General features: G+C 39.3%; 1 protein-coding gene across 1 annotated transcript in view; it reads right to left on the minus strand.

Annotated features, from left to right (window-relative positions):
* Window positions 1–23,943, minus strand: part of CATSPERE (catsper channel auxiliary subunit epsilon) — a 156,346-nt gene that overhangs the window by 17,205 nt on the left and 115,198 nt on the right. The window contains exons 14-19 of the mRNA XM_055582101.1: window positions 23,715–23,767; window positions 21,300–21,350; window positions 20,404–20,437; window positions 20,255–20,334; window positions 10,300–10,399; window positions 5,826–5,912 (exon numbers count right to left, since the gene is read on the minus strand). Of these exons, the coding sequence (XP_055438076.1) occupies window positions 5,826–5,912; window positions 10,300–10,399; window positions 20,255–20,334; window positions 20,404–20,437; window positions 21,300–21,350; window positions 23,715–23,767 (405 nt within the window). The remainder of the gene's footprint in view (window positions 1–5,825; window positions 5,913–10,299; window positions 10,400–20,254; window positions 20,335–20,403; window positions 20,438–21,299; window positions 21,351–23,714; window positions 23,768–23,943) is intronic.

Consider the following 23,943-nt stretch of genomic DNA (forward strand, 5'->3'; position numbering starts at 1 on the left):
ATAATAAATTAGGTTGTTGAAAATCTGTAAGTATTTTATTTCCCCAAATCTAAAAAGTACAAAATCCTTCATGGATACTTAATTTAGGGACAGATACAATTTTGATTATAAGGTATGGATACAATAGTATTTAAATTGATAGCTTTCCGTGAATGATGTCAGATTCGTGATCTCCAAAGAAGATTTAGCTTTGGGACCAGGGACCAGGCTTGATCACCCAAGAGCTTTTGTGTAGCAGAGTTTTACTAAAGTGAAAGGACTTCCTGGTGGCTCAGACGGTAAAGCTCAGGAGACCTGGGTTTGAGCCCTGGGTTGGGAAAATCCCCTGGAGAAGGAAATGGCAATCCATTCCAGTACTATTGCCTGGAAAATCCCATGGACAGAGGAGCCTGGTAGGCTACAGTCTATGGGGTCGTAAAGAGTCGGACACGACTGAGCGACTTCACTTTTTTCACTAAAGTAAAAAAAAAGGACAGAGAAAGCTTCTGACATAAACATTAGAAGGGGGACAGAAAATGCCCCACTAGCTAGTCTTATGAAGGCCTTATATACTTTTACCAGACCCACTCCCATAATGATACATCTTAAATTAACAAGATTAGCACTAACAACAGAAAGGTCTTACCAGACTGACTCCCACAACATACATGTTAATATAACAAGATTAGTCAGAAGGTTCTTGTTAAGAAGGAGAAATATGTCCTCAAACAGGATACATTGTTGTTATATAATCATTAATACAGAGCTTAAGGAAAAACATACCCTTGAGCAAGATGAGTTTTGTTGTGTTATAATTAGCTCTGGGCTAAAAAAATAAGTGACTAAGACTAAGGAATGTAGGAAAAAAGAGTTTGTCCCTTTTCTCCTCCTGGAGAGCCCTGGACTCCTTCCTTGAGGGCCCTGTACTTATCGACCTACCTAAGAATCAGCTCTCTCAAAATCTTCCCCTAGGAGTTTTACTTATTCCAATTTACCACTGCTGTCTCTCTGTGGGTCTCAAGATACAAACTGGAACGGTTGTTTGTTTATCTCTTGTTCCCCTTTTTAAAAGCATAGACACTATATTTTTTTAAAGTCACTTTATTAAAGTTATGCTTAGAAAATAAAATCCTAAAATAATACATGGCATTTCTTCTGGATACTTGTAGATCCTGTATGCTTTTACACCCTACTTAAAGTGTTGCTCATCTCTTTGTAATGCATTCTCATTGTGGCTGAATTCTTTCTATAGCTTTTGAATGAGTAACTCCCATTTGATTTATTCAAGTGGTAATTATTTCTTGGGCTTTTCTTCACATTATTCCTACATTTTGACAATTTTCAATATGCAGATATTGTGTACTTTAACTCTACTTGGTTTTGATGATAATCAGTAACAGTTCATATAGTCCCTGGCCTCATGAATTACTATTCATTTGTAGCCAAGGACTTCTTGGATTACTATCGAGTCATGTCCAGAAACTCAGCTCACACCCTGAGTTATTAAGTATGTAGCTAGCCATTCATAATCCACATTCTCCCTTTCCTTCTCAAACTCTAACGTTAACTTGGAAGAACCTGTGAAAATGCCACCTTTGTTTGTGAGTCCTTCAGATTTTCTCTTGAGAAATTACAGTGTGTAAGCTACTTCCCAGGTTTTTATACAAATGTCATTCATCCTTATAGAATCAGGACTATGCAGGAACTAGTGCAGCTCTAAGAACTGGAAGGCTATTTCATTTCAGGAATATGTTTCAGGAAGACAGTACCTCTGATTGCCATGTTGAATAAAGACACTCTTTAGTAAGCATAGCCTTACTCACTAGGACATAACTAGTCTTTGCATGTACCTGCCTTCTCTTATATTCAAACTCCAGACTGAATCCATCCTTTCAGTGGTGAGATTTTTGTTTCTCATATGGTAGAACTGAATACTTAAGGCCTGGTGTGGGCACTTCAGAATTCTTTATAGAATGTAAGCCACTATTTCAATGTTTCTAGAATGTGGTCCCCAGATCAGCATCACTTGGGAACTTGTTAGAAATACAAATTTGGGGGCTTAGCCCCAGATCTGATGAATCAGAAACTTTGGAGGTAGGACCTGGAGATCTGTTTTAGCCCGTCCTCTAGGTGATTCTGACGTCGCCTCTACGTAATTCTAAAATTTGAGAAGTACTGCACTGTACTGGTGCTTCCCTGGTGGCTCAGTGGTAAAGAATCTGCCTGCCAATGCAGGAAACACTAGTTCAGTCCCTGGATGGGCAAGATCCCTTGGAGAAGGAAATGGCAACCCACTGGGAAGTCCCACGGACAGAGGAGCCTGGTGGGCTACAGTCCATGGGGTGGCAAAAGAGTCAGACACGACTTAGCAACGAAATACCAACAGTACTGTATCATACTGATTGAGGTGAGCTACTTGAATGCTAGTTATCAGGTGGCTCGTTGCTTCCTAGGACCATGTTATTTTATCATATCTTATAACATTTGGGTGCCCTTTGTGAGATTTTGAGCCAGAGTGTCACCTACATCTATCCTCAACCCCAGATTCTTGGATGTCCTTCAGTAAGAAGTTAGAAGGGTAAGTTTTGTTTTTAACTGATTCCATTACTAGTTTAATGCCTTTTGATTTTTAAATAGCTGAATACTCCTCCTTATAATAGGTAGGTGACCTATAATTAATTAATTGGCTTCACAAATATATACTGAGCACCTGTAATAGGTCAGATGCCAGTGAAAACAACAAACAAAATTCCCTTCCCTTATGGAGCCTACATCATAGTTGGGGAGTCAGATAATGTATAAGATAAATAAGTAGACTATGTAATGTATCAGGGAGTTATAAATACTAATGACATTTAAGAAAATAGGGGAGGGAGATAGGAACTGTCATGGAGTGATGTTTAAATTTTTCAGTGGAGTGGCCAGGGAAATCTTCACTGACTAATTGATTTTTAAGTAGACCTGAAGAAAGGTATTAGCTAGTCATGATGGGGGTTGGAAGGGGATGCAATACAGCAAGTCCTGTTGGCTTTGTCATAACTCTAAGTGATATGAGAACCATTGCTTGGTTTTTGAGCAGAAGAGTGGCATGTTCTGATTTATGTTTTGGTAGCATCATGCTTGGTGCTATGTTGTGGATAGACTCATGGTGGGCAAGGCTGAAGCAGGGAGACCAGTTAGGATGCTGTGATTATATCCCAGATGGTTGGTGATTGTGGCTTGAAATAGGGTGGTAACCAAATCTGAATACATTTTGAAGAGAGAGCCAATAAGATTTACTGAAGGACCAAATGTGGACCATAAGATGACATGCAGAGGCTTTTATCCTGACCAAACTGGGAGGATGGAATTTCTATTAACTGAGGTAGGGAAGAATACTGGAGGAGTATGTTTGGAGGGTGGATATCAAAAGCTCAGTTTCTGACATGTTAAATTTGAAGCATTATCAGTTTTCTCTTTTGTTGGAGTATTCCCATCGGTCAATATGTGGTTATGTCTCTCAACTATTAAAAGAAGAAAATTTTTTCTTCACCCATTGCTCTCCAGCTACTATACTATTTCTCTTCTTTACTACAAAACTCCTTTGCAGAGATGTCTGTTCTTGCTGCTTTGAACTCTTTTTTTCCCTTGCTAATTAAACCCACTTCAGTAACGTTTTGTCTCTCACTATCCTACCAAAACTCATCCTGTCAAGGTTATCTCTATGTTACTGAAGTAAATAATTATTTTTTTCAGTCATCATCGTAGTTGACCTATTTTAATAGTGAATTTAGCACAGTTCATCCCTCCCTCCTTCTGAGGAGACTTGATTAATAGGAAGTCCAGAACATCATATTTGCCTGGATTTTCTCTTGCTTCTTGGATTATTCCTTTTTTACCTCCTTTTTGTGCATGTGTGCTAAGTCGCTTCTGTTGTGTCTGACTCTGTGCAACCCTATGCACTATAGCCAACCAGGCTCCTCTGTCCATGGGATTCTCCAGGCAAGAATACTGGAGTGGATTGCCATGCCCTTCTCCAGGGGATCTTCCCAACCCGAGAATGGAACCCATATCTCTTATGTCTCCTGCATTGGCGGGTGGGTTCTTTACCACTAGCGCCACCTGGGATGCCCTTTACCTTCTTTGCCACTCCTCATGTACTCCATCTCTAAATATTGAAATGATCCAAGATTTAGTCCTTTTCTTTTTTTTAATCTATATCAGAGGTTCCTAACCTCATAGTGAGTGTGTATAAATATATAAATATAGATTTTAAAATATAAATAAAGTTGTGAAAGTGAAGTAGCTCTGTTGTGTCTGACTTTTTGTGACTCCATGGATGGTAGCCTACCAGGCTTCTCCATCCATGGGATTTTCCAGGCAAGAATACTGGAGTGGGTTGCCATTTCCTTCTCCAGATCTTCCCGACTCAGGGATTGAACCCAGGTCTCCCACATTGTAGGCAGACTCTTTACCATCTGAGCCACCAGGGAAGTCCAAATAAATAAAAATTTTATCTTATTTTATTTTTATATGGACCCCTTTGGCAATCTGGTGAAGCCTATGAACTACTGTGGGCCCCTCTCACAATTATGTTTTTAAAAGCATAATGTAACACAGGTTGCATTACAAGGGAAACTAGTTATAAGGAATTATAGCTGTCAAAATATTAAAAACAAACAAATATAAAAAACAATAGGGCAACATATTTCATGTTTTAAAATATGTGCTTCTCTATATAAAATTAGATAAAAGGGTCTTGCACCAGATTTAATAACTACCATAATTTTCTTGGTGGAGTAGGAAGCAAGTTCATTATGTAAGAATGAGGATGGGGAAAGAGTTGCTGGAGATTTAAAGAGAGGAGAAAGCCTGCAATAGCTATTTGTGAGATGGGGAGAAGGAACAAGATGAAGAAATACAGTAATATTTGCTGGGCAGTATTGTGGGACCATTTTAATCATGAAATGAAAGTGAAGCAAGTCAGCAAGGGTTTTCCTCTGACCACAGTCAGGTGCTAAGGTGGATAGTTGAATTTAACCAGGGATGTGGTTAGCTATAGAAATATAAAGAAGTGAGAGGGGAGCAAAGGAATTGAGGGTATATATTAATAGAGTGATATGATTATTGACTGTGGACTTTAAAATAAAAAGGGAAAAGAGAACTGGGGGTGCGGGGAGGGTGGTAGGACCAGTGAGTTGAAGGTTATATTGAGTTGGAAGAACTGTTCAAAGGATTGTTGGAGTAAAGCTCCTAGAATCATGTTACTGGGCAGACAGGGAGTAATGGGTAGAAAATGGATGGTTTGGAGTTGGGAATATAGAGGAAAATACACATTGTTCATCTCTGTCTGGACATGTATAGATTCTGCTGGAGAAGCAAAAATAATATTCTTATTGTAGGGTTTACATTTTAAAGGCTGAGCTACCTTCTATGTCACATGTTATTCATGAGATATGATTTGATTTGCCAAATAAAATAATTGCAATTTAAGAAAATTCAATGGAAAAAAATTGAAAACAGTATGGTAATTGGCATTCAGAAAAGATCTTTTAGTTATATAAGAATTGAAATGTCAGGCATTCTTTAGAAAGATTCAGTCTTAGTGCTATAACATGTGTTTCAGATATTTAATAATCTGCAGATAGATTTTCAGAAGAGAAAATTAAAACAAAATTGTTAGTAATGCAGAGCAACAGAAGATCAAACAGAATTAAGATGAAACATTTTAGAATAGAACATAAAAACTGGATTTGATTTACAAAGTCAAACTTAAACCCAAAGTATTTTCTTTAAGCACTTATTAATACTAAAATGACAAGTTAGTTATTGTAAATAAATAATTTACAAGGTAATGTTTTTCTTACCTCAGGTCCCCAGACTTCTTCTAATGGGAGGTGCTTGTTAAGCTCGATCATTGAATTCCATGTTTGAGCTTCATTCAAACAACCGCTCTGTCAAAAGATTTTATATACACAGAAAGATTATATATATACATAAAGATTATATATATATATATGTTTTGCATGTCAATATATTTCTAAGTATTTAATTAGTGCCATTGGAAATTATACATCTAATTTTTAATTATTTAAATGTTTGCTGATATATAGAAAAACAATGGACTTTTGTATATTGATCTTGTACAGAGACAACTTCTAAAACTCAGTTATTAATTTTAATTGTTCCAGATGAACAATCATGTTATCTGTGAATATGATAATTGTATTTCTTCCTTTCCAACCCTTATACTTTTATTTTTATTGCTTATTTTGTACCTTATGATAAATATCTGGAACAATGTTGTATAGAAATGGTTAAAACAGGCCTCTTTGTTTCATTCCTGATTTCAGAGGGAAGGCTTTCACATTTTTACCATTAAGTATGATGTTTTATGAGCTTCCCAGGTAGCTCAGCTGGTCAAGAATCTGCCTACAATGCAGGAGACCCCAGTTCAATTCCTGGGTCAGGAAGTTCCCCTAGAGAAGGGATAGGGTACCCACTCCAGTTTCTTGGACTTCCCTGGTGGCTCAGACAGTAAAGAATCCACCTGCAATGCAGGAGCCCTGGGTTCAATCCCTGGGTTGGGAAGATCTGCTGGAGGAGGGCATGGCAACCCACTCAAGTATTCTTGCCTGGAGAATCTGCATGGATGGAGGAACCTGGTGGGCTACAGTCCATGGGGTTGCAAAGAGTCGGACATGACTGAGCAACTAAGCACAGCATCATGATGTTTTATACAGGGTTTTTTGTATCCACATTTTATTAAGTTAAAGAAGTACTATTTATTTACAATTTTATAAGATTTATTTTTAAAGTAGTGTTATATATGGATGACGTATTTTTAATAAATTTTATTAAACATTTGGCCATGCTGGGTCTTTGTTGCTGCATGGTCTTTTCTCCAGTTGTGGCAAGTGGGGCTGCTCGCTAGGTGCAGTGCACAGGAGTCTCTCTGCAGTGGCTTCTCCTGTTGCAGAGTCTGGGCTCTAGGGTGCGTGGGCTTCAGTAGCTGTGGCAAGTGGCCTCAGTAGTTGCGCTTCCTGGGCTCTGAGTACAGGCTCAATAGTTGTGGCTCACGGGCTTAGTTGCTCTGTGGTATATGGGATTCTCCCAGGTCAGGGATCGAAAACCCATGTCTCCTGCATTGGCAGGTGGACTCCTTGCCACTATGGAAGTCAATAAAGTTTTAATCAAATGACTTTTCATCAACTGTTGTAATAATTGTTTTTTTCTTTATTCTGTTAATACACTAGATTACTTTGACTGCCAAGTGATATCCTCAAGTCTTAATTTATGAAATAAAGAAAACTTGGCATTATTTTTTAATAAGTTGCTGTATTTGATATGCTAGTATTTTGTTCAGGTGATTTGTATCTATGGTCATGAATGAGATGAGCTCATAATTCTCTTCTTTTAAGGCCCTCATCAAGTCCTCCTGGATTTGCAAAATGAGTTGAAAGTGCTTCCTCCCACCTCAATACTCTGGAAGAGTGTTTATAAAGCACACATAGGTTGGCTATTCTGATTTGCTGTTCTCAATTATATGGTATGCTCTTTCAATAAGAAGCTTCAAATATTTTTTCTTGGGTGGGGAGATTTTTTTTTTTTGGGGGGAGATGTTTTGTTGAATTATTAGTATTGGTTTTCTTCCTTTGCTTTGGTTCTCTTTTCCAGGAATTCCATTTATCCATCGATCGAATCTTCTTTGCCTAGCCTCAATATTTGTCACTTTATCTCAAATCATTTTTATTTCATTCTTCATTTCTTTTTTACTCAAATTTCTTTCCTCTTTTAATTTCATGTATTTTTAAAGACTTAGCTGTTGTTAAGTTTCATGTTTTAAATGCTATTTCCATTGTATTCAGAATTTAGGTTTGAAATTATTTTCTTTCAGTAGCTTAAGATATTTTTGTTCAAAGACTTCTGGCTTTTATTGTTTCTATTGAGAAATTAGCTTTAAACCTTACAGTTACTTTTTTGAAGGTAACTTATCTTTTTTGCTCTACTTTAAAGATTTTTCCCTTTGCTTTTGATTTTAGAAATTTTACTGTGGTGTTTCTAGACGCAGATTACTTTTTCTATGCTTTGATGTCTTTCATCAGTTTTGGAAAATGTTGCTTCTGAGCAACACTTTTTTTTTTTTTTAAGGATTCCAGTTCTTAGAGCTTAGCATTGAAGATTTCCTTTATGTTTTTTTCCTGTATTTGAAATCAGATTATCTCTCTGTGTGTAATTCTGGATATTTCCCTCTGATCTCTCCTGTAGATGACTAATTCTATTTTCAGTCATCACTCCCAACAGTTGAGTTCCTAATTTCAGTTATTGCAGTTTTAATTTCTTTTTTGTAGAACTGATCAGCAGCTCAGAATCAGGCATGGATAAGGCAGAAAGATAGATGTTTAAATTTGCTATAACACTAAATGAGAATAATACTGAGGAGAGTGACATATAACTTGGCAAGACAGTAGCTAAAGGACTGAACCATGGAATTCAAGTTGGATAGGAAATGAAGAGATGAAAAATGGGAGAAGTAGAGAGCAAGAAAGCAGAAGGCTCAATATAGTGGATATATAGTGTGTGAGAAAAAGTGAGAGGCTACAGGGTTGAGGGGTGAGGTCAGAGACTAAAATATTTACGTTGAAATGTAATTTTAATAGAGGGAGCTATATTAGTCTGCTTTGCTTCTATAGTAACCCCAGTTTTCAAGGGTTTTATACATGAAATGTTTAATTCTTGATCACACATAGTCCAATGCAGATGTTCCTGGCAGTGACTCCTATGGGTGATTCTCCTCAAAGAAGTGAATTAAAAACTCAGACTTTTAAAATCTAGTGGCTTCTTAAAGTTCCCTCTCTCTTTTATCCAGTTCTCATCTTTGATTGTCGCTATACTATATTGACATGTGAAGGAAGATGGGAAGCATGGAGGATCATGTGAAGTTCTTGAGCACTTCTTCCTGGACACGTACAACTTCTGCTCATATTCCAGTGATAAGAAGCATGGCCCCACTTAGTGGCAAATGAGGCTGGGAAATGTAGTCTCTGTTTAGAAAGCTAGCTTCTTTCCAGCAATAACCCTACATGGTGGCTGGCAGAATTGTAATTGTTTTCAGGACAAGGGAGAAATAATCAAGTAACCAAGTATATGTCAGCAAGTAGGGATGGGGTAGATAACAACTGGATGATAGAAGCATTGAATTGTGTTTTACTCAGGGGAGGAGATAATGATCTGGAAATGATACTGTGAATTAGGAAGAATGTAAATTCTTCATTCCTTAAGTATATTGGGTAAGAGAAAGAGTACCCTTGGTTTGATAGAAACATGGGGATAATTGTATTCTCTGAGGAATGTTTGTTGAAGATGGGTCTAGGGTTTTTAATCTTAAGGTATGTTAGAAAGGTTTGAGGTGGTAAAGAGTAATGGAAAACTTAGCCAAGGTTTAAGAAGGATAGAATAGTACAGGGGTGAGACTGTGAGGAGGAAATAGGCCCCCAAACCATACATATTGGACCCTGAACAAGTATGGGAGGAATGTATGATGGGATGGATTTCTTTGCTCAAATAATTATAGTAATGTGGAGGGGGTAGCCGGTGGAACTCTTGTCTCTTGGAGACAGGTTCTATTTCTTGGAGAATGAAGGTCTCTGATAGATGAGAAAGTTAATTTGGAAGGAGTCATCCTGGTTTTGTTTGACATCTCTGACAAATCTCAGGAGTCAAGGCTCTTCACTCTCCGTCGTGATGGACGGCCCTCCAGGACAGAAAGCCCCACACAGCGGGGATGAGTGAAGTGTGCTGGTCTTAGTAGTCAGGCCTTTCTGCCATGGCCTGCAAAGTGAACAGGCAGAATGACAGGGATTCACTGTGGAGGCGGAGGCTGACCAGTCACTGAGGATGAAGGAAAGCCAGGAGAGGAGAGCGTGGTGACCGTGAAGCCAAGGTCAGTGGGTCAAATGCTGCAAACAAATCCAGTGAGATAAAGCCTACAGTGTATCCATTTGATTTAGCATGAATATGATGATTGGCCGAAAGCCAAAGGCAGACCCATAAATAATCAAACATTAAATACTATGTGGAGAGAAAATAAAATAGTACTAATTACATCATCCTACTATAAACATTACCTTTTCTGACCCCTTTTGCTCTATGTGACACTGATTTCTTTTCTCATAAATGAATTATAGTAGTCATAGAATTTAACACAGAGGTAGTATTTTTTTTCCCCTGCCTACAGCTGACTGGTTCTGTTTTCCTTAAATAACGTATACATTGATTTAAAATAGAAAGACTTGTCTAATTTTGCATGCTAAATTCTATTTAAATCCAAAAATGTCATACCTTCTTCATAGTATTGTTAAAGCTATAGTCATCCCTGCCATGTATTTCCCACACTATGAAATTTACTTCAACATCTTCAACATAACCATTGTCATTGTATCTGAAACACAAAATAACAGTTTAGCGTAGAAGAGTTAAGAGCTCCAGATTTTAAGATAGATGGGCTTAGGGTTAAATCCTGTCTTTATCACTAAGATTTGTGACCCTGCAGAAATTACTTAAACTCTTGAAGCCTCAATTTTCTTATCTATAAAGTACCTACTGTGTAGGCTTCCTTCAGCTCTCAAAATAAAACTAATAGTAACGAAGCAGAAATTTTTTATTTTTTAAAACAGTTGCAACCATATATTGATGAGGTGAGTGAAAGTGAAAGTCGCTCAGTCGTATCTGACTCTTTGCAAGTCTGCAGGCCAGAATACTGGAGTGGGTAGCCTTTCCCTTCGCCAGGGGATCTTCCCAACCCAGGGACTGAACCCAGGTCTCCCACATTGCAGGCAGATTCTTTACCAGCTGAGTTACAAGGGAAGCCCAAGAATACTGGAGTGGGTAGTCTATCCCTTCTCCAGTGGATATTCCCGACCCAGGAATCGAATCGGGGTCTCCTGCATTGCAGGTGGATTCTTTATCTACTGAGCTATCAGGGAAGCCCAAGAACAATCAAAAATCATAAAATCATATTTCCTGTTCCTCCACCCCCACCGTTCCTTTGCTATTCAATTTTAATCACGAATATTATCTTTTTTAATGTTTGCCTTCATACAATTAAAAATGCTTACATTTCTACCAAAAAATATATATATATATATGATTTAAATAAAAAAGATCTTAACTCTTGAGCAGGCATCGGTTGACACTCATGAAAAGCAAGAAGCTACAGTGTCATCTAGTGGCAATAACAATGAATTGCATAACCCATGCTTTCTGGGTTTATAATGATCTTTAATGTTCTATTCATTTCATTGAGAATACCAGGCAAAAATACTTGCCCATGTAAGCATGGCTTATTTTCATTAAAGTTTGTTAATGTAAGATATAATACTAATTAAACCCCAGAGACTAATGAATGTTACTACATTTTGTAACTCTTCCCTACAATTTGTAACTTCTCCACTATGGCAGTTCCACTTTTGGAATTGGGAAGGAGAGAGCTCTCTATTGATCCATTAGACATATGTTTACAATCCTGTGTGGTCACTCAAGATAGCTCATTATATTAATCATGTTTTTTACTTTCTGAAAAGTGGTGCTTAATATGTGGGGACTTGCTTACTTTGGAGGGACTGCCCTACCCAGGGTTAATTCCTGGTAAACCAGGAATGCCTTTCATACACAAACCAACCAACCCAGAACCCTGGACACTGAGGCTTACTGATCTCAGCTCGGATTGTCCTTCCATAGATGTCCAACTCTGGCAGCCCCACAGTCTGTAGCCCACCCAGAACCCACCTCCTTTATGAGTTGTCACACTGGCCCACTCTCCATCCACCTGCTTTAATCACCCCAAGACGAGGTACTAGACAGCTAGACAGCACTTATGCCCAGAGCCCGCTGAAATTACTCAAAATAGCCAATTCTAACCTGCTTACCCCGTCTCTTCCATTCCTTCCTACAGAAAACACAGTGAAGACTCTTACCTCTGTCTTCTCCTCACTCCCTCTCTCCTGACAGGTCCTGGTGCTTCTGCATGAGGTCCTACATGAGGTGCTGTGCCTCCTGTTTCTTGGGATTGTTATTTATAATAAACTTCTTCCTTCATGACAGTCATTTCCATGTCTGTGTGTCTTACCATATCTGATTAAATAAATCTTGAGTAGCCCTAAAACACCCCTAATATCTGCTATTGAACATCCTGAATCACAGTAGAGCAATTATTTCCCTCTATTCCTTCTGGGTTGCTTCTGTAGCACCAAATTCTAGTTTGGGATGGGTTGTCATGGGAATTGATAGCAAAGAGGCAGCTGGGATGACATTCCCAGCTGAATCATACTTCTAAGATTTGCTTTATTCTTGATAGTGAATCTGTTATTTTATCTGTAAAATTCTGCCCAACCTTGTTCCTAAGCCATTTTCTACAAAGGTAAGGCATTTATTATAATCTAGAGACCTAGCTGCTGCTGCTAAGTCGCTTCAGTTGTGTCCGACTCTGTGCGACCCCATAGACGGCAGCCTACCAGGCTCCCTGTCCCTGGGATTCTCCAGGCAAGAACACTGGAGTGGGTTGCCATTTCCTTCTCTAATGCATGAAAGTGAAAAGTGAAAGTGAAGTTGCTCAGTCGTGCCCGACTCTTAGCAACCCCATGGACTGCAGCCTACCAGGCTCCTCTGTCCATGGAATTTTCCAGGCAAGAATACTGGAGTGGGTTGCCATTGGACTACATGCTAATTTCCTAGTGACCACCCCTATCTCGAGGCACCCAAATTTGCTTCTGGTAAATACCTAATTGAATACTGGGTTATTAACTATGTATTGCTATAATCCAGTTGAACTGAACACTGAGGCTTATTGATCTGACTGTCCCTCTGTAGTTGTTTAGTCACTAAGTTGTGTCCAACTCTTTTGCTGCCCCATGGACTGTAGCCTGCTAGGCTCCTCTGTCTAGGGGATTTCCCAGTCAAGAATACTGGAGTGGGTTGCCATTGCCTTCTCCAGGGGATCTTCCCCACCCAGGCATTGAACTCAGGTCTCCTGAATTGGCAGATGGATTCTTTACCATTGAGCCACGTGGGAAGCCCATCCCACTGTACTTAACCTCAACTATTTGGTTAATTATCTTAGGAGAGTTGGAGTCAACAAGCTTTATCAAGTGATTCTTTGTCGCAGAGAGACAAAAGGTTACCCCTAGAGAAAAGTCCTGCTGCAATAGTCCAAAGTAGTGCTGCTCTAAAAGGCCACTTTCTGACCCCAACCTCTTCCATCTTTCACATCCTCGCACCTGCCCCTTGACCTCTTACACACCTCCATTCCCCTTATTCCCCTCTGCTTCTCTGCTGCATAGAAGTTCCTTTCCAGCTGCTCTTCCTCTCCCACTCAGCCCAATCTCATGGTTGATCATCTGACCCGCTGTCTCCCACCAGCACCCTGGATACACTCAGTTATTCTTCCCCTCGCATCCAATGTCTAACCTAAACCGTGGGTGTTACCTATGCCTTCTTCAGCTGTGTATGTGATACTTGGGAAGTTCAGCGTGTGTGAGGATTGGACCCATTCATGGTATCTTACCTCAACTGTGCCTTCGCTGTTGTCCAGTGATCTTTTTACAGGCCCTTAGCCAGCTCCTTTTCATTTTGCCCTCAGTGACCTTTGACATTCTCCTGAAGTCCCCTCCTCAACCCCTCCCTTCTCTCAGTTTACAGATGACCCTCCTTTCTACTTCGTGTAAACTGGGGCTATCAGACTTGACCTCTCTCAACTTCTATATTCCTATCTCCAAACTAGTCACCTTTACTTCTTCCCTCCGAATCTCAGGGGCTTCCCAGATGGCATAACGGTGAAGACTGTGCCTGCCAATGCAGGAGACGCAAGACTCGGTTTCAATCCCTGGGTTGGAAAGATCCGCTGGAGGAGGAAATGGCAACTTGCTCCAGCATTCTTGCCTGGAAAATTCCATGGACAGAGGAAGCTGGTGGGCTACAGTCCATAGGGTCGCAAAGAGCTGGACGTGACTGAGCAACTGAGCACACATGCAGCCCCGGTCTCAGAGAATGGATTAACCTTTGAACCTTGCCACCTGGGCCTGTGATCCTACTTCCCCAGCTGTCTTCATGGACCTTGCTCCTATAGCTTAGGCGCTTATTTTATTTTAATTAGGTATTTCAAATATACGGAGATTAATGTGAAAATTATTATTTATCATTTCCATCCAGGTTGTGTACTTTACTTATATATAAATGTGTCCATAAATCATGTATATTATTGATTTATGGGTTTGAAAATGTACATACATGATATTATACTGTAAGTGTCTTTTGGTGACTTTTTTTTCCACTCGATATTAGGTTTTGAGATAAACCCACAGAAATTTCCAGTCTCTTGATCTGTTTTCCTCATCAGTGGGTCCCTCCTGATCTCTCTTCCTTCCCTACCCAACCTGGAATTCATGGCTGATCATTTGATTCCCTCTTACAAGTATCATAGCTCATTCACTTTAACTGCTATTTGGCAATCTGTTGTCTAACTACGTAAGGTATTCATCCAAATGTTTGCCATATTTTACCACAATACTTAAAAATCTGTACTTAAAGACATAAAAACAAACATTTCAACCACTTGTCTTTTTTACTTTGTTTATGATGTCATTTAGTGCAGATTTTAAAAAATTGCCATTGCATCAAAAAGAATAAAGTACCTAGGAACAAATCCACCTAAGGAGGCAAAAGACCTCTGAAAACTATAAGACACTAGTGAAAGAAATCAAAGATGACACAAACAGATGGAGAGCAATATCATGTTCAATATTGGAATAATCAATGTTGTCAAGATGACTATACTACCCAAGGCAATCTCCAGATTCGATATAATATCTATCAAGTTACTGATAGCATTTTTTGCAGAATCAGAGCAAAAAGTTTTACAATTTGTATGAAAATACAAAAGCCCTTGAATAGCCAAAGCAATAGCCAAAGAACACAGCTGGAGGAATCAAACTCCCTGACTTCAGACTATACTACAAAGCTACAGTAATCAAGACAGTATAGAAATCCCAGAAATAAACTGATTCACCCTATGGTTAATTAATCTATGACAAAGGCAAGAGTATACAAGAGAGAAGAGACCACCTCTTCAATAAGTAGTACTGAGAAAACTAGACAGCTACATGTAAAATAATGAAATCAGAACATTCTCTAACACCCTACACAAAAATAAACTCAGGATGTATTATAGACCTAAACATAAGACCAGATACTATAACACTGTTAAAGGAAAACATAAGGAGAATATTCTCTGACATAAATCACAGCAAAGATCTCTTTTTTTGGTCCACTTCCTGGAGTAATGGAAATAAAAATAAACAAATGGGGCCTAATGAAACTTAAAAGCTTTTGCACAGCAAAAGAAACCACAGACAAAATGAAAAGATAATCCACAGAAAGGAAGAAAATGAAATTTGTAAATGAAGTGACCAAAGAGGGATTAATCTCCAAAATACACACAGTCCATGTAGCTCAATAGTAAAAAAAAAAAACAATTAAAAAATGGGTGGAAGATCTAAAGACATTTCTCCAAAGAAGACAGACATGCAAACGAACAAGAGGCACATGAAAAGATGCTCAACATTGCTAATTATTAGAGAAATACAAATAAAAACTACAATGAGGTATTCCCTCACACAGTTCGGAATGGCAATCCTCAAAATATCTACAAACAATAAATGCTGGAGAGAGTGTGGAGAGAAGGGAATCTTCCTACGCTGTTGGTGGGAATGTAAATTGGTACAGTCACTATGGAGAACAGTATGGAGAGTCCCTAAAAAACTAAAAATAGAGCTACCATATGACCCTGCAATCCCACTCCTGAGCATATATCTGGAGAAAATCATGTTCTGAAAGGACACCTGCAACCCAATATTCATTGCAGCACTGTTTGCAATAGCCAGGACATGGAAGCAACATAAGTGTCCTTCGATAGAGTGATAAAAAAAGATGTGGTGCATATATGCAGTGGGATATTACTCAGCCATTAAAAAGAATGAAATAATGCCATTTGCAGCAACATGGATGGACCTAGAGATTGTCATACTGAGTGAAGTAAGTCAGAGAAACAGAAATATTGTATGACACCCCTTATATAGGAATCTAAAAATAAATGATACAAATGAACTTACAAAACAAAGAGACTCACAGACTTAGAAAATGAACTTATGGTTGCTGGGTAAAAAGATAGGGGAAAAGGATAGTTAGGGAGTTTGAGATGGACATGTACACACTGCTATATTTTAAAATGGATAACCAACAAGGACCTGCTGTATAGCACATGGAACTCTGCTCAATGTTACGTGACAGCCTGGATGGGAGGGGAATTTGGGGGAGAATGGATGCATGTATGTGTATGGCTGAGTCCCTTTGCTGTTCACCTGAAACTATCACAACATTGTTTGTTAACTGGCTATACCCCGATACAAAGTAAAAAGTTAAAAAAACAAGTCATGGAGAAAATAATCAACTAAGAAATTAAGGAAGAGCTACCAGTGAGGTAACAGGAAAAGTAGGAAAATATGACATCCTGGAATCCCAATAAGGAAGATATTTTAAGTAGGAGGAAATGATAAACCGTATCAGTTCTTGTTAGTGAAATGGAGTAAGATGAGACCTGAGAACTGACCATTGAGTTAGCAATACGGAGCCCGCTGGCCACACTGGCTGGCAATGTCAGTGGAGGGGTGGGGGGTAAAAGCCTGACCGAGAAAGATCTGGGAGAGGATAGGAGAAGAGTTGATGACAACGAGTATAGTAGCTAGAGGAGTAGTGGAGACAAAGGGAGGGTTTTTGGTTTTGTTTTGGTTTCAGTGAGGGGAAGAACTGCATATTTGTGTGATGATCTAGTAGGGTAAAGTTGATGATGCAAGAGAAAAGGGAAAATTTCAGAAACAGTGATCTTAATTAGGAAAGGGGGCAGGGATCCAGTTCACAAATGGAGGCCTTAGATAACCATATACTTTATCTATGGTGATAGGAAGACAGCCAGAGTTAATGGGTACAGATGCTTGAAGACGGATAGATAATAGCCATAGAAGCTTGTGGAAGATCTCTTCTGACTGATACCAGCTTCGACTTATTCACCTTCCTTATTCTTTCCCTCATCACTTTCATCTATCAGTTATCAAGCCCTGCCTGTTATTATCACTGATTTTCTTGTAAGTGATCCCTCTTCTTTGTCTTTGTTGTTGTCTCAATCATTTTTTTTTTCCTCCCTGTACTACTAATACAGTTTACTACCTGGTCTCCTTCCTTAGACTTGGTTCCCTGAAATCTTCTACACATCTCTCAGAGACAGCAAATATTTAATCATGCCACACTACACAATAAGAATGGCTAGAAACCATAAAAGGGGATGCATTTGAGTCAGTTCTAATGAGATGGATGAACCTAGAGCTTATTATACTGAACTAAGTCAGAAAGAGAAAAACAAGTATCATTTATTAACACATGTATATGGAATCTAGAAAGATGGTGCTGATGAACCTATTTACAGGGCAACAATGGAGATGCAGACATAGAGAACAGATGTTTGTGGACACGGGCAACAGGGAGGAAGGAGAGGGTGGGGCGAATGGAGAGAGTAACATGGAAGCCATATATGCTACCACGTATAAAACAGATAACCAAGGAGAATTTGCTGTATGACAGGGAACTCAAACTGGGGCTCTGTAACAACCTAGAGGTATGGGAAGGGGAAGTTAAGGAGAGAAGTTAAAGAGGGAGGGGATGCACATGTATACCTATGGCTGATTCATGTTGATGTATGGCAAAGGTAAATACAATATTGTGAAGCAATTTTCCTTCGGTTAAATAAGTTTTGGGGATAAAAAAAAAAAAAGAATGGCTAGAAAGCCTTCCATGGTCTGGACTCTCCCTAGCTAGTTTCTCGGCCTTTTCTCCTGACACATCATGACTCATTTTGTGCTCCAATAACATTATACCACTTGAACTATGAAATTTCTTCCTCTATCACTTCTGCTTGCAAGGCTTATTCAGTGGAATTCCCTGTTACCTTCCCCACTTCTTTCCTCCCCTGCCTTCAGCTAAATATTATCCTTTAAGCCTCAGTGACTCAGCTCTAATGCTCTGGGAACACTTCCCAGAGCCCCTCTCCCTTCCGTAGCTCAATTGGATTCTTTTCTTTTCAGTACCAACAACCCATACTACTCCTTTCTATTGTCCCATTTAGCATATTAGTTCACATCTAATTTATCAGATTCTTGAAAGCAGAAATCCTGTCTTACTCCTCTTTGAATTCCCAGTGCCTAGCACAGTAATTGGTGTAAATTAGGTGTTTAATCACTGATTAAACATGGACTTTGGACATGAACTTTGGCAAACTCTGGGAGATGCTGAGGGACAGAGAAGGCTGGCATGCTTCCATGGGGCATGCTTCCATGGCATATGTCCATGGGGTCACAAAGAATCGGACATGACTAAGTCACTGAACAACAACAGGTGTTTAATAATGATGATTTGAGACTGGTTCCAAACAGGAAAAGGAGTACATCAAGGCTGTATATTGTCACCCTGCTTATTCAACTTAGATGCAGAGTACATCATGAGAAACGCTGGGCTGGATGAAGCACAAGCTGGAATCAAGATTGCTGGGAGAAATATCAATAACTTCAGATATACAGTTGACACCACCCTTATGGCAGAAAGTGAAGAGGAACTAAAGAGCCTCTTGATGAAAGTGAAAGAGGAGACTGAAAAGTTGGCTTAAAGCTCAACATTCAGAAAACTAAGATCATGGCATCTGGTCCCATCTTCATGTCAAATAGATGGGGAAACAGTGGAAACAGTAGCTGGCTTTATTTTTGGGGGCTCCAAAATCACTGCAGATGGTGACTGCAGCCATAAAATTAAAAGACACTTACTCCTTGGAAGGAAAGTTATGATCAACCTAGACAGCATATTAAAAAGCAGAGACATTACTTTGCCCACAAAGGTCTGTCTAGTCAAGGCTATGGTTTTTCCAATGGTCATGTGTGGATGTGAGAGTTGGACTATAAAGAAAGCTCAGTGCTGAAGAACTGATGCTTTTGAAATGTGGTGTTGGAGAAGACTCTTGAGAGTCCCTTGGAGGGACTGGTTGCAAGGAAATCCAACCAGTCAATCCTAAAGGAGATCAGTCCTGAAGTTTTCTTTGGAAGGACTGATGTTGAAGCTGAAACACCAATACTTTGGCCACCTGATGCAAAGAGCTGACTCGTTGGAAATGACCTTGATGCTGGGAAAAGATTGAAGCCAGGAGGAGAAAGGGACGACAGAGGATAAGATGGTTGGATGGCATCACCAACTCAATGGACATGAGTCTGGGTAAACTCCAGGAGTTGGTGATGGACAGGGAGGCCTGGAGTGCTGTGGTCCATGGTGTTGCAAAGAGGCAGACAAAACTGAGCAACTGAACTGAACTGAGCTGGAGAGTGCATGTCTCTGGGAGAGAACATTAAGAGGGAGGTAGTTCCTAATGGGGAGGGGTGCTGTAGGTTGAGGAGAGGTTTAGAGAGGATAAAGCAAGGGTTAGCTTCTGTCTGCATCCCTGAGAAGAGTTTCAACCCTCTTACCCACCTATGCTTCAGCTTCTAAATTGTAACCTCCCTCATGCATGGACCCCAGATCATCCAGTTTTGTATAACTAGCACTGAAAACCAGAGACATTACTTTGCCAACAAAGGTTCGTCTAGTCAAGGCTATGGTTTTTCCAGTGGTCAGGTACGGACGTGAGAGTTGGACTGTGAAGAAGGCTGAGCGCTGAAGAATTGATGCTTTTGAACTGTGGTGTTGGAGAAGACTCTTGAGAGTCCCTTGGACTGCAAGGAGATCCAACCAGTCCATTCTGAAGGAGATCAGCCCTGGGATTTCTTTGGAAGGAATGATGCTAAAGCTGAAACTCCAGTACTTTGGGCACCTCATGTGAAGAGTTGACTCGTTGGAAAAGACTGATGCTGGGAGGGATTGGCAGGAGGAGAAGGGGACGACAGAGGATGAGATGGCTGGATGGCATCACTGACTCGATGGACGTGAGTCTAAGTGAACTCTGGGAGTTGGTGATGGACAGGGAGGCCTGGCGTGCTGCGATTCACAGGGTCGCAAAGAGTCGGACACGAATGAGCGACTGATCTGATCTGATCTGAGCACTGAAAACCCAGTGATGCATATATTGGGTACTCAAAAATATTTATTATTTAGGCTTCTTTTTGTAATTTTGAAACTTTCAAAAGTAAGTTAAAATTTTTAGTGCGAATATACTTACAGCTGAACCAAAGGGTGAAACTTTTCTCTGAAATCAACTTTCAATGGGCAGCCATATTTGTCCCAATTATATTTTACTCTCTAGAAGAGGAAAAAATGCTTTAGTTATTTTCTATATTTGGCTGATTGACAGAATTATAGTTTTCTTACCAATGGTTTAGATGGTCGATCCCTCAGATATGACCTGTAAAAAAAATTTTTTTTGTTACTTAGAATCTTTCCTCTTCTCAAGCTTAAAAAATTTAAACCATTACTTTGCTTAGGTAAAGAGGTATCACAAAAAAGTCAAACAGATGACCATAATTACAAAATACTCCTAAAATATGTGGAGGTTAAAAAACACATTTCTAAATAACACATGGATCAAAGATGAACTCTCAAGAGAAGTTTAAAAAATACACTCAATTAAATGAAAATGAAAACACAACTTATCAAAACTTGTGAGTGAGTGAGTGAGTGAAGTCACTCAGTCGTGTCCGACTCTTTGCGACTCCATAGACTATAGCCCACCAGGCTTCTCCGTCCATGGGATTCTCCAGGCAGGAATACTGGAGTGAGGAGGTGCCATTTCCTTCTCCAGAGGATCTTCCAGACCCAGGGATTGAACCCAGGTCTCCCGCATTGCGGGCAGACGCTTTAACCTCTGAGCCACCGGGGGAGTCAGCAAAATCAGTGCCTAGAGGTAAATTTATAGCAATAAATGCATATATCAGAAAAGACTGGTGCTAACAGGAATAAATACAAACTAGTCATAAATTAAGTGAGTGAAGTCGCTCAGTCGTGTCGTTAAAGTGTCTGCCTGCAATGCGGGAGACCTGGGTTCGATCCCTGGGTTGGGAAGATCCCCTGGGGAAGGAAATGGCAACCCACTCCAGTATTCCTGCCTGGAGAATCCCATGGACGGAGGAGCCTGGTGGGCTACAGTCCATGGGGTCGCAAAGAGTAGGACACGACTGAGCTACTTCACTCACTCACTCACTAGATCGTAAGTTATTGATAGTATATTAATATACAAGTCAATGCTTACGTTAGAAAATATTGCTTACTGTTCAATGATGTAAAAAAAATCATACTGAAGACATTCTTTTTTAGTAAATCTACAAGAAATAAAATACAATGAAGTTGTAATATCATCATTCCTTATTTATTAGCACAAACATTTAATTGTTTAACTCAGTGATTTTTAAACTCGAAAGTATCACAGAATCATCACTTATTGAATTAGAGTCTCTGGGATTGGTGTGTGGGCCTAGCCTAGCATTTCTATTTTCACAAACATTTCTGAAGGTGCCAGAATTAGAAATATACTGATTTACCTCTTATATTTGATACATGTGAAAAATTTGTGGAAAATCTATCAAAGTAAAGACAAATGTCTTTGGACTGTTTTATTTTTCATAATTTTTAAAAACACAGTTCTAACTGCTACTAGAGCCTCAGCTGTGCAGGTAAGGACCCATTTTATGATTCACATAATTTATAGTTAGGGTTTATGCAGACATAAGGCTATCACTGATCTGATCTGATCTCAAGGCTATCATGGTCTATGAAATGATAAGAGTTTTTGGTAAGTTATATTCATTTGATCATTTTTGCTGACTGCTTCCAGTGTAACTCAGAAGGATCCCTGGATGCCATTGTGTTTATTTTATATGGAAAATTAAAGCCTGGGACCACCTCCCACCCTGAACTCAAATTTGATCCCAAGAGATGCCCTCTTTCATTAACACCTCTCCTGCCAGAAGGATCATGGGCCTCATAGCTCTCCTTTGTGGACTGTGAAAACTTAGGCCCACCACAACCTGAATTCAAGAAATTAAGGTCATTTTTAGAGGTCCAGAACAGTGGGTCATTGACTAAGAGATCTGGAAAAGGACCTGAAATGTGTGTTTTCTGACATGCTCTCCAGGTGATTCTGACGAGCAATCTAGCCTGACAAAAGCTCACTAAACCCTCCCAGAAACAGATGGATTCAAGTTGCTTTGCATCTCACTGAAGAAGGAAATCTACATGTAGTGATACTGCATGCAGGGGTACTGGGAATTGATTTTCGTAACCTGTTGCTTAGAGTGGGCTTCCCTGGTAGCTCAGATGGCAAAGCGTCTGCCTGCAATGCGGGAGACCTGGGTTTTGATCCCTGGATCAGGAAAATCCCCTGGAGAAGGAAATGGCAACCCACTCCAGCACCCTTGCCTGGAAAATTTAATGGACAGAGGAGCCTGGTAGGCTATAGTCCACGGGGTCACAGAGAGTTGGACACAACTGAGTGATATATATATATATATATATATATATATATATATATATATATAGTCTAGAGCAGTTATTCTCAAATTTTAATGCCCCTACTAATCTGGAAATTTAGTTACAATAGAGATTCTGATTCAGCAGGTATGAAGTGAAACCTGAGGTTCTGCATTTCTAGTAAGTTCCCAGGCGATGCCAGTGCTGCTCCATAGATTATACTCTGAGGAGAAGGATGTAGACCATCCCAGAAACAAGATGCTTTAGGCTTTATAATCAGTTAGCTTTTGTGTTTTCTGGAAAAGGGTTTATGGGAGATGCAATTCCTTGCTAAATGAGATGGGCATATTTAATTATCTACCTGGCAACTAATTATGACAATTCAACACTCAAAAGATTATTAGAATGACAGATGAATAGACTTTTGTTTTGGATGAGAACATATCACTTTATAAATAGATTTAGGTGTCAATGTCACCCCACCCTCACCATAACCACAGGAAAGGAACTGCAATGCGTTTCTGTCTCCATTTTACGTTCCAAACTCAGCTGCTTAATTTTTGTGTACACTGACCTTTATTCTCGCCCATCAGAAGGAAGACCTGTGATGACACAAGTTCCAGTGTGCTTCACTGTGAACCGCAGTGAAATCAATAAAAGTCACATCTTGGGATTCTCTGGAGGAAACACTGGCGGTTCCGTTAGGTTTGCTTTAAAAAGACTTTCTCATGGAAAAGTATTTGAATCTATTTATGAAGTGACTTGCTTTCATCCATGGAAAAAGGTGCAGAAAATAGGCTTCTCTTGTGTGGTTATACTTAGTTGTCTGACAGAAATGGACTTATAACTGGTTTGAGTAGAATGGACAACAGAGGTTAAGTGTTTCTCCCTCTCATTTCTCTGGAAATGAATTTACACTGAAGAGCTGAGAGAGGTAATGCAAAAGATGGAAACTGGCTTATGAAAAGGGAAGACAGAGAAAAATGCTGATAACAGAGAAAGAGTTTAAATCTTTTTCTCTTTTAGTCTGATTCAAATGTAATATTTGACTTGGCAAAGAGTTAAAACAAATCTGGTTTGAACAAATTGTCAATTTATCATGGATTTCATATGGACATGTCAGTCATTAGGCTAATATTATAACTAGGAATTACATTTAATTTAACATTTGTTTTAAAACATAAAGAGTAAGACAAGTCAAATGCAAATATACTTGCCCTTTAACAGCAATGAATTTACTAGCATCACAGCCAACAGATATTTGGAACACCTAAAGTAAAGTAATTTAGGTGATGAGTTTAGTGGTTCTAAATCACATAGTCTAAAATATTACTACAACTAAAAACAATTGCATTTTAGATCTGAAATAACCCTTTAAATGTAGAGTTTGGTTATTCTGCTCTGTGCTGTTTCCTCCTTTGATAGCTTTTTTTTTCTTTCTTTGCT

This window comes from Bubalus kerabau, chromosome 5, assembly GCF_029407905.1.
Source record: "Bubalus kerabau isolate K-KA32 ecotype Philippines breed swamp buffalo chromosome 5, PCC_UOA_SB_1v2, whole genome shotgun sequence".
NCBI classification, from domain to species: Eukaryota; Metazoa; Chordata; class Mammalia; order Artiodactyla; family Bovidae; genus Bubalus; species Bubalus kerabau.